The sequence below is a fragment of the Squalius cephalus genome (genome assembly GCF_949319135.1).
Source record: "Squalius cephalus genome assembly, chromosome: 3".
NCBI classification, from domain to species: domain Eukaryota; kingdom Metazoa; phylum Chordata; class Actinopteri; order Cypriniformes; family Leuciscidae; genus Squalius; species Squalius cephalus.
Genome location: NC_137124.1, coordinates 15,125,567 through 15,139,415, shown reverse-complemented (window position 1 = coordinate 15,139,415; position 13,849 = coordinate 15,125,567). Strand labels below are relative to the sequence as shown.

The 13,849-nt window shown below is 36.6% G+C and overlaps 1 protein-coding gene across 2 annotated transcripts in view; it reads left to right on the top strand.

Annotated features, from left to right (window-relative positions):
* Nucleotides 1–13,639, top strand: part of cemip (cell migration inducing hyaluronidase 1) — a 122,040-nt gene extending 108,401 nt beyond the window's left edge. For both annotated transcript variants that reach the window (XM_079866509.1, XM_079866510.1), the window contains 9 exons: nt 1,279–1,459; nt 3,580–3,795; nt 4,093–4,304; nt 6,735–6,920; nt 8,311–8,515; nt 9,734–9,823; nt 10,133–10,290; nt 11,542–11,642; nt 13,509–13,639. In XM_079866509.1, coding sequence (XP_079722635.1) covers nt 1,279–1,459; nt 3,580–3,795; nt 4,093–4,304; nt 6,735–6,920; nt 8,311–8,515; nt 9,734–9,823; nt 10,133–10,290; nt 11,542–11,642; nt 13,509–13,636 — 1,477 coding nt within the window. In that variant the 3' untranslated portion in view covers nt 13,637–13,639. The remainder of the gene's footprint in view (nt 1–1,278; nt 1,460–3,579; nt 3,796–4,092; nt 4,305–6,734; nt 6,921–8,310; nt 8,516–9,733; nt 9,824–10,132; nt 10,291–11,541; nt 11,643–13,508) is intronic.
* The last annotated feature ends 210 nt before the right edge of the window (nt 13,640–13,849 follow it).

Genomic DNA, 13,849 nt, shown 5'->3' with positions numbered 1-13,849 from the left:
GCCCATTAGTTGTCAGATATTAGGTGTTCTGAGCTATTTGTAGGCTTGGTAAACTGCAATAATTGTTTTTAAAACATCTATATTCACCTAAAAAAAAAATACAAAAGAGGGACAGAACGTTCAGCAACTTCAGTTGTCCGCAGGCTGAAGTGTGTTGTCAGTATGATTCTATCTTTGCAATTAATTTACTTCTGTTATATGACATTTATATGCAATATATTTAAAGTAAAAATAAATGTAGGCTTGATTTTATTCATCAGGAATTGATTGGACGCTCCATAGGGGAACGGCATCATAACGTCAGTCGAAAAGGAATAGTTTGCACTGTTTTTCTTTGAAAGATGATGATGAATATGTATTAAGAAAGTTTGATTTTATATGTAGTTTCTGCCCCACTTGCATTAAACCAAATAGTGAAAACAAATATAGCTGCAAGCCACAATTAGTGGAATCCAGCCGGTATAGGAAACTGTAAAGATGAAATATGCTTAGTGAGTTCTGTGTTTACAATTGGGGAACAATCCAAAGTTCCAGGTTTTACTTTGTTTTCTCTGACATCTCAGAGCAATTTATCACTAGACTCTTTATACCTGACAGTGCTTGAGAATTTCATGTGCTTGACTTTCATATGTAATACTGCAGCTCAACACATGTCACTTTATATTCCTTGTCCGCTGCTCTCTTAGAGAATGCTGGATTTGCATAGATGTGTTCAAAAAGTGAATGATAAAACACATTTATCACTGACAAATCCCATCTTTCTTGCATCCACGAGAGCCAGACTCTCTCTCTATCTCTATCTCTCCCTTTGAAAACTGTCCAAGTGTCAGGTGCGTTCTTCAAACTTTAGCATTCTTCTTTTAGAAAGAACTTTAATTGGACACTTCAACCATTATTGTCATATGAATTCGTTTTTAAAGAAGAGCCGTTTGTAAAAAGGATCCACATTTTAAAGGTAAAGTGTGCAATTTCTGCACCACTAGTGGCATCAAACTGAATTACAAAAACAATGACTGTTTTCAACAAGATTGAATTTCTGAACCACTAAAGTCACAAAATTGCAATTGCAATTCTCAATCAAGTTATCTCAAGGTTTTTTCAAAAATAAGATTGTATTATTCTATTTAGTGCAACTAGTTTCTCAGAAAATATAATTTCGGTTGATTTTGTAAATGTTTTTCTCTGTCCATTGCATTACATTGACCAAATGTCCCATCATGGGTGTTATTTGATGAGTGCAAACCAGTTCAGCGATGTCATTGCCCCTCTGCCCTGCAGGGACTTCCCTATTCGTGGAATGCAAATCTACGACGGGCCGATCAACGTCCAGAACTGCACTTTCCGCAAATTCATAGCTCTTGACGGACGCCACACAAGCGCTTTTGGTTTCCGCCTGAACAACTCCTGGCAGAGCTGCCCGAACAACAACGTCACTGACATCACCTTCGATGATGTGCCGGTAAGCGATGTCGGGTATCATCCAGATCTCTGGACCTTTGTGACAAAATATATGTGAGCGCTCTTTGTGCTTCTTAATAAAAGTGGACGAGCACACCGTCTCTGAGCTATTTCTGGAACTCTGATTGATTTTGTGGAGGATGTCAAAGAGGATTATAACATTTCTGAGTGTCTTCTAGCTGACAGAGGTTGTCCTTCCTCTGGTTATTATCACCCCCCCCCCCCCCCCCCCCCCCTCATGTCACTTCCAATAGTCAGATATGAGGCTTCATTGTCTTCATTTATGCTGCAAGGTCTAAAGCACAGATCTGATTAGGATTGTGTGGCAGTACATACTGTACGACTGTAGAAATGTCGATCATTGTTTATGATGATATATTTGCGTATATATTTGTGAAAACGACTTAGAAACATGGAAGAAAAGAAAAAAAGCCAAACAAGGCAAGGCATAAAAGAACTAACAGAAATGTAACAGTAAGTTGCAGGTTGCAACAGTAATAAAGAATTCAACAGTTGTGCAGCCACTGATGTGAGTATAAATATTTAGTAACGGCATTGAACATGGCACATCCGATCAGTATTTAGAGTCATAAATATTAACAGATAATATTATTTAACTTTTTGTTGATGTTTTGTGGTGTTTAATTAACCAGAATATGCAGAAATAAGCATTACCATGTGGTTGTTTAATATACAAGGTTATCTACTATACCAGTGGTTCTCAACTCTGCACATTTGCACACGTTGCTCTGCACATTTTGTATGTCTCTCTTACCTGACACACTCAGTTCAGTTCATGGAGTCTCTCTTAACGCGCTGATGATCTGCTTCAAGTGTGTTAAATAAGGAAGACATACAAAATGTGCAGAGCACTGGAGTTGAGAACCACTGTACTATACAATACCAAAATATGGGGGTCAGTAAGATTTTTTTTAAAAGAAATTAATACTTTTATTTAGCAAGGATGCATTAAATTGATTGTAAGGACATTTATAATGTTACAAAAGATTTCTGTTTCAAATAAATGCTGTTATTTTTAACTTTCTATTCATCAAAGAATCCTAAAACAAAAAAAAATGTTATCCACAGAAATATACATATTGATAATTGTAAGAAATGATTCTTGTGCAGCAAATCAGCATATTAGAATGATTTCTGAAGGATCGTGCATTGTTGGCTTAAAGGGATAGTTCAGGATTTTAGACATGAATCTCTATAGCTTCCCCATAAGCAGTGTGGTGCATTGACCATGGCTTACCCCCGACAGCGTCCTGTGAGCCGAGCTCCGGTCCAGAGAGGTCAGACCTCGTAATGGCTTGGCACTATTTTCTCCCCTGTCATATCACTGCGCGCTGCCGCTACCTACAGCCAGCTGCGAGCTGCGCAGGCGCACACCACTTTTTCAGTTGTTCGGCAGTGTTTACAGCAGTGTTTACGTGCTCAGAACAGCTACACGAACGAGCTAACATAGCTACTCACCAAGAGCGATCAGTTTGTACAAGCTCCAGCTTCAACTTGTTCAACTTCTCTGTCCATCCTCTCTCTTTCTGTCCTTTCTAACTCCATCTGGCGTAACTCGTCATCTGTGTATTCAGGTTCGTAAAGATATCCTTTTGGCTGTGTGTCGAAGTCAATGTTGTCATCGTCGCTGCTGTAGTCAGACATGTTATCGTTCTCTTTACGAGCTGTAAACAAAGTGACACGTGCGCGGCTCCCAGCTGGCTGTAGCGGCAGCGCGCAGTGATATGACGGGGAAGAAAATAGTGCCAAGCCATTACGAGGTCTGACCTCTCCATAGACAGCGGTTTTGTGCTGCAAATATATCACTCTTTTGAACACATATTGATTTGAGAAGAAAAAAGCTTTATTGCCGTGACCCCAGCAAACTTGCCGGACTAATTTCATCTTGACCAAAACTGGACCGGAGCTCGGCTCACAGGACGCTGTCGGGGGTAAGTCATGGTCAATGCACCACACTGCTTATGGGGAAGCTATAGAGATTCATGTCTAAAATCCTGAACTATCCCTTTAATAAAAAATAATATTTTGGAAATAAAGACAAGTTATAAAGACAGTTATAAATAGTATCCTAATTTCCCTTGTCTCCGATTGTGGCTCTAGATCACCTCACGTGTATTCTTTGGTGAACCGGGTCCCTGGTTTAACAAGATGGAGATGGATGGCGACAAGACAACCATTTTCCATGACATCGATGGTTCGGTTAGCGAATACCCAGGCGCTTTCTTAGTCAAAGAGGACAACTGGCTCCTGAGACACCCCGACTGCATTGACATCCCCGACTGGAGAGCTGCCATCTGCAGCGGGCACTACGCCCAGGTGAGTCCAACCCAGAGCCATCCACACCCTCCCGTTACTCCCAAAACAGTCCCATGTTTAGTGTCAACAGCCTTCATTCGGGCAGTTGGTACACAAGCATCTACACGCAAACAGCGATGTTTCCCGAGCAGCCCCTTGTTTGTTTGGTACATTCCAAGAAACGACAAAACCAGACACCTTGTTATTTAGCCTTCTTTGAAATTCGCTTTCAGAGAGAAAGGCAATCAGTCTGCCAAATCTGTCAAACACTCAAAGCGCTTTTTCAAGTACCGTGCAAAATATTCTGCCCCCCTCCAGATTTACGTCCAGACCCGAAACCCAGCCAACCTTAACATGAAGATGGTGAAGGATGAGTATCCAGACAAACCTCTGGAGCTGGTTGGTGCTCTGGGAAAGAGGAACCATTACCAGCAGTTTCAGCCCGTAGTCACACTGGGAAAAGGATACACCATGCACTGGGACCAAGCGGCTCCTGCTGAGGTCACCGTCTGGCTCATTAACTTCAAGAGGTCAGTGACTGATCAACTCCATCAACTCTGCTATAGTCTTGATAGTTTTCACTCAGGTTCAAGCATTTTTGTTGACAAAATTCACAGTAAATGTATAATCTTTCACAATTAAAATGTTCGGTCCCCTAGCAGTTTTCCATCTAAATATAAGCGATTTGAAAGCGAAGAAATTAAGACAGCCATAAACATCAGTTTTATTGTTTTACTGTTGTTCTGTAAAAAAAAAAAAAAAAAAAAAAAAATATATATATATATATATATATATATATCGGTCCCCATGAGGAAAACAGCTTATAAATCATACTAAGTGATGTTTTTGGAAAATGAAAAAATGCAGAACGTTTTCTGTGATGGGTAGGTTTATGGGTAACAGTTTAGGACCCAATGACCAGATGTTTGAAAGATACAGACATTAAAGAATACATGAAAAGAACATTTCAGTAATCACACTGGTAACTTCTATAACAAAGTAAATAAAATCTCCAGAGAAGTCATTCAACTCATTTGATATTTTGAAGGAAACATATTGATATTTACCTTGATTATAATCACTTATTACATATGAAGAGTTCAGATGCAAACGCCTCTAAGTGCCATCTGAAATTTTCTTCTAGAATGATCATTTTTATCAAGCTTGTATGTTTATGTTCAGTTATTTCACTTTAATGACATTGAAAATTACCTATTAATTGTCATTAAAGTGAAATTACTGAACCTAAATATATAAGCTTGATAAAAATACTCATTTTAGAAGAAAATTTCAGATGGCACTTTTTTTGCATCTGAACTCTTCATATATATTGAAGCAGCAGTGCATTCCAGAATCCACTCCCTTCAGTAGTGTTAGTGTAAGGGGATAGAATATACAGTTTGTGCAGTATAAAAATCATTATGTCTATGGAAAGTCCCCAAAAAACATGATAACACAACGCGTATGTGTGCTTCTTATAGCAACCCTATATGCAGAGACAACTATAAGAAAGCTAGTTCACAACATTCCGACCAGACCAACAGCAACATTTGCTCAACCAATGGAGTGGGTTTGGGGGCTGGACATTCTCTTTGCCCATCCAATTGCAGATGGGTGGAGTGCTTAGGATGCCAGCCAATTTTTTTGTCATCTGGTTCTTTAGTCCTTCATGTGTAAATGCAGCCCAATAGACTAGTCTCTGTGTCATAAATTATAATTAAACCACAATATTAACAAGAAACTGAGGAAATCACTCACTGCTCTTCGGATAACTTTAATAGCTGTAAAAATCAAACATGAACTCAAATTTAGGCCAATAGAAAAAATAAACTGTACAGCTGATTTTAATTATTTACTGTCAGTCAAACTCCAACAGCATCACTATTAATGTATCATATTATAAGTCTTTGACAGTAATCAAAATAATTGATGGTGGATGTGATTCTTTCAGTATTAGTCTCATTTTTAATGTTTACTCGAATATTTCAAGCACTGCTTATTTAATTAGTCTCTTTGTATCATCATTTAGATCTTGATTGTAATTTGTTTCTTTGTTCTGCTTTTCGTCTATTTGTCTTGAAATTACTTGTGAGAGCATCAAGCAATTTTTACTTATTTAAGGAACAATTAAGAGCTGCATGCAAGCATGCTGCATTTTTTTTGATTATATTTACATTAATAATTCAACTTTTTAAATAAGTGATGCACTCACATCCAGTACCTCATGAACAGATCAGAATAAAGTACGAAGTTTTAAAAAAAATACATTAAAGAGAGAGATCTGCACACATTTATGTTATTCACATTTATAGATTAAAATAGCAACATTCATAACAGTGATTATAAATTATGTGTGACCCTGGATCACAAAACCAGTCACAAGTCGCACGGGTATATTTGTGGCAATAGCCAACAATACATTGTATGGGTTAAAATTATCGATTTTTCTTTTATGCAAAATATCATTAGGATATTAACTAAAGATCATGTGCCATGGAGATATTTAGTCAATTTCCTACTGTAAATATATAAAATATTTATTTGTGTGAGTGAATGCAGCACAATTGCGAACAGAAATGGACAAATATAAAGGCAATTTTCTCAATGTTGTGATTTTTTTGCACCCTCAGATTCCAGATTTTCAAATAGCTGTATCTCGGCTAAATATTATTCTATACATATCCACCATACATCACTGGGAAGCTTATTTGTTCAGCTTTCAGATGATGTATAAATCTCAATTGCAAAAAATTGACCCATGTGACTGGTTTTGTGGTCCAGGGTTACATATTCACTAATGAAATGCACATCATCTTGCTCTCCAATGAAACCAGACCCTTGGAACCAGGACTATGGTGCCCCCTAGTGATTGATGAAAATACTAAAATACACTACCACATATCTGTCAAACTACAGTTACCGTGCTTTCATTTTCACCAGTATTGTTGCTTCTTTTACAGAAATGACTGGATAAATATGGGCATCTGCTATCCAAAAGGCACAGTGTTCACCATAATCTCCGACATCCACAACCGCCTCACCAAAGAAACGAGGAAGACTGGGGTGTTCATGAGGACCACTGTGAGAGAAAAGATGGGCGACTCTCACCAGACAAGAGGATATTACTACTGGGAGGAGGACACTGGGTAAGAGCAGATGTGCTCTCAGTCTCCACATACTGGCTTTATATAGTCCCTGTACGACACTATCTGCACTCCTGTATGCAACTTCAGGTCTGGTGGTAGTGAATGCAAATAGATGTCATAATAGAAATAGCCTTTTTGTCTATTTTAATGAAAAGAATAGTTGAGAGAAGACAAGAAATGATGCAGAGAAGTAAGGGAACAGGATCAGTAAAATGACACGACTCAGTGTTGGCGCATCATGTGCACTATGTGCTAGGTCACTAAATGCTATACTAATTAATTGAATCGGTATACAAATAGATAAAAATAATCAATTTAATTGAATATTAATAAATAAAGCTTATCCGTTTAATAGATCATTGTAATTTATATTAATATTTACATTATTATTAATTTAAATATTATTATAATTTTAATTTATTTATTTCATTTTATATATATATGCACTAGTCAATAGTGTGGAATCATTCAAGTCCCCCTGTAGTCAGTAATTTTATCCCTTAACTCATTGTATTTGACATATTTAAAAGTTTTTTCCTTCAAAGAAATGTCTTCATGCCTTAAAACAGCTTGAATGTAACTCTACACTCTTGCCTCGTTTAGTATACGCGGTTCTATGAGTATGCAAATTAGCCCCGCCGACACTCACTTGACGATCACACGTTGACGTTATTGGTTACAAGGCAGTTTGTGACGTCAGAAACACCAGCGATTTCAAACCGTGTTTTTGAGACTGTCTTTGGTTCACTGCAGTTTTAAGGAGAAAATACTCAGCAATGGTGTTGACTTATGAATTTACACAAGGTTTGTCTTAAAACATATTAAAAACACCACATAGACATATAAACAACATTAAAAGCTTGATTTTCACCACAGAAGATTTTTGAATGTCAGAAGACTTAGAACCGATCACTTCCAAACAACTCTTAATCTTTCAATCAGCTTTTAAAAATCACAGAACAGAATGAATTCATTATAATGTGAATAAATATGTTAATGGTGTTTAAAAAAAAATTGACGTATAACATATTAAATTAAATGTGTGCGTTTTTCTGTTGACAGCTCTAATAGAAAATCATACTGAACAAAGTAGTAGTAATTATAAGACATCTGTGTTATGATAGAGGATGAAAATATAGCTGTTCTCAGTTTAGCGATGTCAGTCTTCCTTTGCTAATGAAGCATAATTAAATTGTAGGAATGATTAATATCACTCAATTGGAACTGCTCTGAAATTACCCAGGAGGCTGGATGCTAAACGCTACAGTTTTGTCAATTGTTATTATAAGTTTTGATGTCATTTTAAAAGGGTCTCAGCTTCCGAACTCATGACACTGTCATTCCTGTTGGTGTGCTGATCTCTGGTGTTTGTCTGCCGCCATCCCTGCAGGCTGCTCTTCCTTAAAATCAAAGCGCACAATGAGAAGGAAGATTTTGCGTTCTGCTCGGTGAAGGGTTGTGAAAGAGTGAAGATCAAAGCGGAGGTTCCCCCCGGCAGCGGCCCCAGTGACTGCATGGCTGAAGCCTACCCCAAATACGCAGAGATGCCCGTCGTAGATGTGCCTATGCCAAAAAAACTGCCTCGCTCAAGACTGGTGAGGAGACGGTTTTGACTTTTGAAAGCCTCTGTGTTTGAAGTCTAGTGTAATGCTGCGAGTCGGATGTGAGATGTTCCTGCTGGGTTTCTCCAACTTTCTCGATGCTCTGAAGATGATGTATAAAGAAACAAAATAGCTTGTGTTAGTTTTGCAGGTGTTTAGTTGTCTTCTGGCAATCAAACGATGCAGGATGAATGATACTATATGGTGCTATAGCATTTGTTCTGCGGTTATCAGCAGGATCATTTATGTGTTTTGCTCACTTGTGTCTTTTCCTGAACAGGTTTTATTATCATATGATGCATTTGATTTACATAACCATATTATGCAGCCCCTAAAGGGACATGGTGACGGAATAATATGAGATGGGAGAAAAAAAATTCCATTGCTTTCGCATTTGCTCGCAAAGTTTCTCAAGGAAACGCAAAATATCTATCTATCTATCTATCTATCTATCTATCTATCTATCTATCTATCTATCTATCTATCTATCTGTCTGTCTGTCTGTCTGTCTGTCTGTCTGTCTGTCTGTCTGTCTGTCTGTCTGTCTGTCTGTCTGTCTGTCTGTCTGTCTGTCTGTCTGTCTGTCTGTCTGTCTGTCTGTCTATCTATCTATCTATCTATCTATCTATCTATCTATCTATCTATCTATCTATCTATCTATCTATCTATCTATCTATCTATCTATCTATCTATCTATCTATCTTCTTGAGATATAGATAGAAATATGGGTATAATGCATATTCAAATATAACTAATATCTTCTATATATCTTCTAGAGATATAGATAGAAATATGGGTATAATACATATTCAAATATAACTAATAAAGGAAAGAATAAAGAAAGAAATGAAAGAGGTGTACACAATATATATAAAAATATAATTTATGTTTTAATCATTTATATATATTATAGATAGTTTTAGATGTAGAATTTTATTAATAGCAAAATACATATATGAAGGTTTCTTCAAGCATCTTGGAGACGTTCCCGCAGTTCTTCAGGTTTTAGTTTTGTCTCAGTTTATTGTGTTACATTTTGCAAGCAGAAAATTCGAACATCTGATATTCTGAGCTGAATAGAACACATTATATTCATAATGGCAGTTCAAGTTCAGGAATTCTTATGCATGTTTTAAGTACAAATATCAAGCAAGAAAGTATTATCATAAAATATTATATTATTGTAATCACATTTCCCTGTTTTCTTTATAGCCTCACGCAACGGAGCACTTCCTTGAAGTCAAACTAGAGTCATATTTCACACGCTTCTTCCACATCAAAGAGTACTTCGCCTATACAGAGGTACAAACTCTTAATAATGTGTCTTTACTTTATCAAGTTTTACAAAGAACTGAGTCAAATCTTTTAAATCAGTTCTTATTTACTAGTTAGCCTGCCTAAACCCTGTAGACACAACTTGCCTTATTTGTCCATTGGTGTTTATAATAACTTATTTTCAACTCAAATCTAAAAATATAACGAGAATAAAGATGCTAGCCGTTATGTCCATCCATATATTTTGTTTTCGGCAATATAGCAAAAAAGAATATAGAAAAAGAAACTTATGAGACAGACTGGACAAAATTATAAAGGAAACATTTGTTTCTGTAGGTGAATGGCAAGAAGAACTACCAATCAGAAGACGGAGTGCATGTGACTGTGATCGACGGCCACAGCGGTAAAATCCTGGAGTCTAAAGGCTTTAGGAACTCCATACTGATGGGAATTCCAGCTCAGCTACAAAACTACATCAACAACCTCAAAGACGAGTAAGACTAACAGAAAAACATATGTTTTACGTGCATTCAAAATCAAAATGCACATGCGATGAAATGTTATGCTTTTTAAATGACTATGCTGTATCATTAAAACCAGCGTTAGCCTACTTGTGGAAACGAATCAAAAACAGTTGTTACCGTTGTAAGTTGTGCTCTTTTTTTCTTTCCGTTTTTAAAGAAGCATTTTGTATATATATATATATATATATATATATATATATATATATATATATATATATAAAGCACCTCATTATCAGCTAAGTGTGAAGCCATCTGAGATGTTTGACTTCCTGTAGAGCTTCAATGTGTTGAATTCAAGTTAATCACACAGACTCTTGTGCTGCACACGGCGCTGTGAAGTTCTGCACTGTTGATGTGTTTGGATTCTCACAGAAAAGCACTGAACTGGAAACAATCACACAGTCATGTAGGGAGAGATAAATTACATGTTGCACATGCTTGAACGGCCTTGAAATGTAGCTTGGGCGGTCAATGAAAAATGTGACAAAACTAAACTATGATTTCACAAGTTTTGTCCGTAGGTAAAGTAAAAGAAGTGAAATTTGATTTCAGGGACCAGTTCAGAGGATGTATTTGTTCAATTTGTTTTTGTTTCACAAAGCTATTTTAGTGTTGGAGAAGTCTAAAATTTGCTCATAGACTAGTCTAATGCAAGTTAGACTGTTTCACAAAAATAAAGACTGACTTAATTTAGACCAAAAAATTTTGACACCTTACCCCCAGGCTAACTTAGGTCTAAGACTCTGTTACCTTGGCAACCAGCAGTAACAATTAGTTACATTACAAACAGCCAAAAGAAAAGGGAAAATGGCTCATAATTTAAACATTTCTTCTTGTTACTACATTCTCCACTAAATTTCCCAAGTAAAATGTCCTTGTAACTGTTATACTCCTCCAACAAACACATATTTTCCGCTGGGGTAAACTGCCCTGAGCGGTTGAATGCGCTTACTCAATCCGCCATGTTTTTTGTTTTGAAAAGTGTCTTATTTTACCCAGAATGCATTGCAGTGTAGTCCTACTTAAGATAGTCAGAGTCTTAAGTGCTTTGTGCAACGGTCTGATTTAGATGTCTATCTGAAGTCTGACTATCTACTATATCTAAGCCATAGTCAAAGTCTATCTTTGTGAAACCGGCCCCTGTTCTTTAATGTCTCTTTTTGTATTTGTTCCTCAATTGAACTGCTGTGTCTGATAGGAACTCTTTTTTTGCACTTGTAGGTCAGTGGTTTTGATCACCTCTAAAGGGAAGCTCGTCACCAGAGGGCCATGGACCAAAATTCTCGAGACCCTCGGAGCCGATCAGACGGTGAAGTTGAAAGGTAATAAGATTCACACATTCAGCTTTGTGGTAGACGTGCCACAGTATGAGTGCATAAAGGCATTCACATTATTTATATATATAATTACATTACATATATATATAATTATTTTTTTAAAGAAATTAATAGTTTATATTCATCAAGGCTGAATTAAATTGATTAAAAGTCACAGTGAAAAAGGCATGAAATTGAAGTTGTGAGAGTCTTTACTCTTCCCTATAGTGACATACGGTATATCCAAGTGAAACTTCTTCTGGAACAAGAAAATATGTTGGGCCTTACTTGATTTTTTTCATTGGGAATTGATTGTGGTTTGCTATTGGTGGACCTCATGTGAGTGACAGATTGTCCCGCCCTCACGCCAGTAAACACATCATCAGAGAAGAGAAGAGATGTCACTGAGTTCTTAAGTTATTTTGATAAAAGATTACAGGACACATGAATTTAGCAAAAATAATGATGTGCATGGATAAATCATTTATACTAAATACTGCAGTATTCCATAAAATAAGACTTGTCAATTTGATTTCATGGTGACTTTAAAATATATTAAAATAGAAAAAAAGTTATTTTAAATTGTAACAATATTACTGTTTTTAACTATTTTTGATCAAATAAACGCAGTCTTGGTGAGCAGAAGAGACTTCTTTTAAAGACTTTTAAAATGATCGACCCTAAACTTTTGAAAAAAGTGTCTCAGATACTGGTTCACGCCTATTTTTGGCTATAGAGTTTTATCCCAGTGGTATTTGGGATTCTTTATGGTAAATTTCAACCAAAAAAGTGAAGCCCTCAGACAATGAAAGAAAAAGCAGTCAGCTTGTGTGAAGAGAAGCTGTTTTCTGGGCTAGACACACACACATACCAGAGCAGCAGGGTCCTTCCTCTCGACCCTCCCTTCACATATTATATTTATCATGTCGAATTGTCATTTCAGCAGGCGAAGCCCCTTCAGTTTACATTCCAACTCCTTCCCACCGGCTCGTTTCGTGAACATATTTCACAGGCATGCAGTCTGTATTGAAATACTAAAGGAATAAAAATGAAAAACACAAGATTCTATGATAATGATCATCTGACTCTACTCCTGTTTATTTCATGGATACTAAATAAATAAATAAATATACATGAAATATTACTTTGACATTTATTTTAAACATGAAACAACACAGCTACCCTACCATTTAGTAAGATTTTTATTCAGCAAGGACACATTAAATTGATCAAGAGTGACAGTAAAGACATTTATAATGTTACAAATTTCAAATAAATGCAGTTTGTTTGAACTTTCTATTCACTAAAAAATATATTAAGCAGCACACCTGTTTTCAACATTGATAATAAGAAGAAGAAATGTTTCCTGAGCAGCAAATCAGCATATTAGAATGATTTCTGAAGGATCATGTGACACTGAAGACTGGAGTAATGATGCTGAAAATTCAGCTTTGCGTCACAGGAATAAATTACATGTTAAAATATATTCAAATAGAAAACTTATTACTGTAGGTAAATTGTAACAATATTTGACTATATTACTGTTTTATTGTATTTTTGATCAAATAAGTGCAGCCTTGGTGAGCATAATGTTTTTGAAGACTTTTTTCAAAAATATAAAAAAATCTGAATGGTAGGATATCTGTTGCCAGGGATGACAGTCAATCATAAAGTAATGGCCTTTTTATAACAATATTTTAAACAATATTTGTCCAATCAGGATCAAATATTTGAAGCTGCCTTTTTATAATTACCACAACATCAAAGACCATATAATTAAGTTTGGCAAATGTTAAAGTGCATAGTAAAAACTCAAACTGGCCATGTCTAATGGACAGCTCTAATTTTGCGACGTTTTTTTCTCTCCACCAGATAAACTTGCCTTTGTGGGCTTCAAAGGCTCCTTCCGGCCAGACTGGGTGAGGATGAGTGTTGACGAAGAGCGGGCCAAACTCCACCAAGTGCTGCCCATCCCTGTGATTAAGATGATGAAGCTATGAAGAAGAGCGGCACACAGCAGGACATCTCAGACTCGCAGTAGCACCACTGCCAGCTTCACCAGGACTACTGAACCCAAACCACCAATCAGAACCGAGCATGTGTTTATGTTACATAGTAACATAACCCCTCCAAGCAGATTCCATTATATGTGACAACGTGGATTTGACAATGTGATTTTTGGATTGTGTCGTCGGTTGATTATACTTGATTTT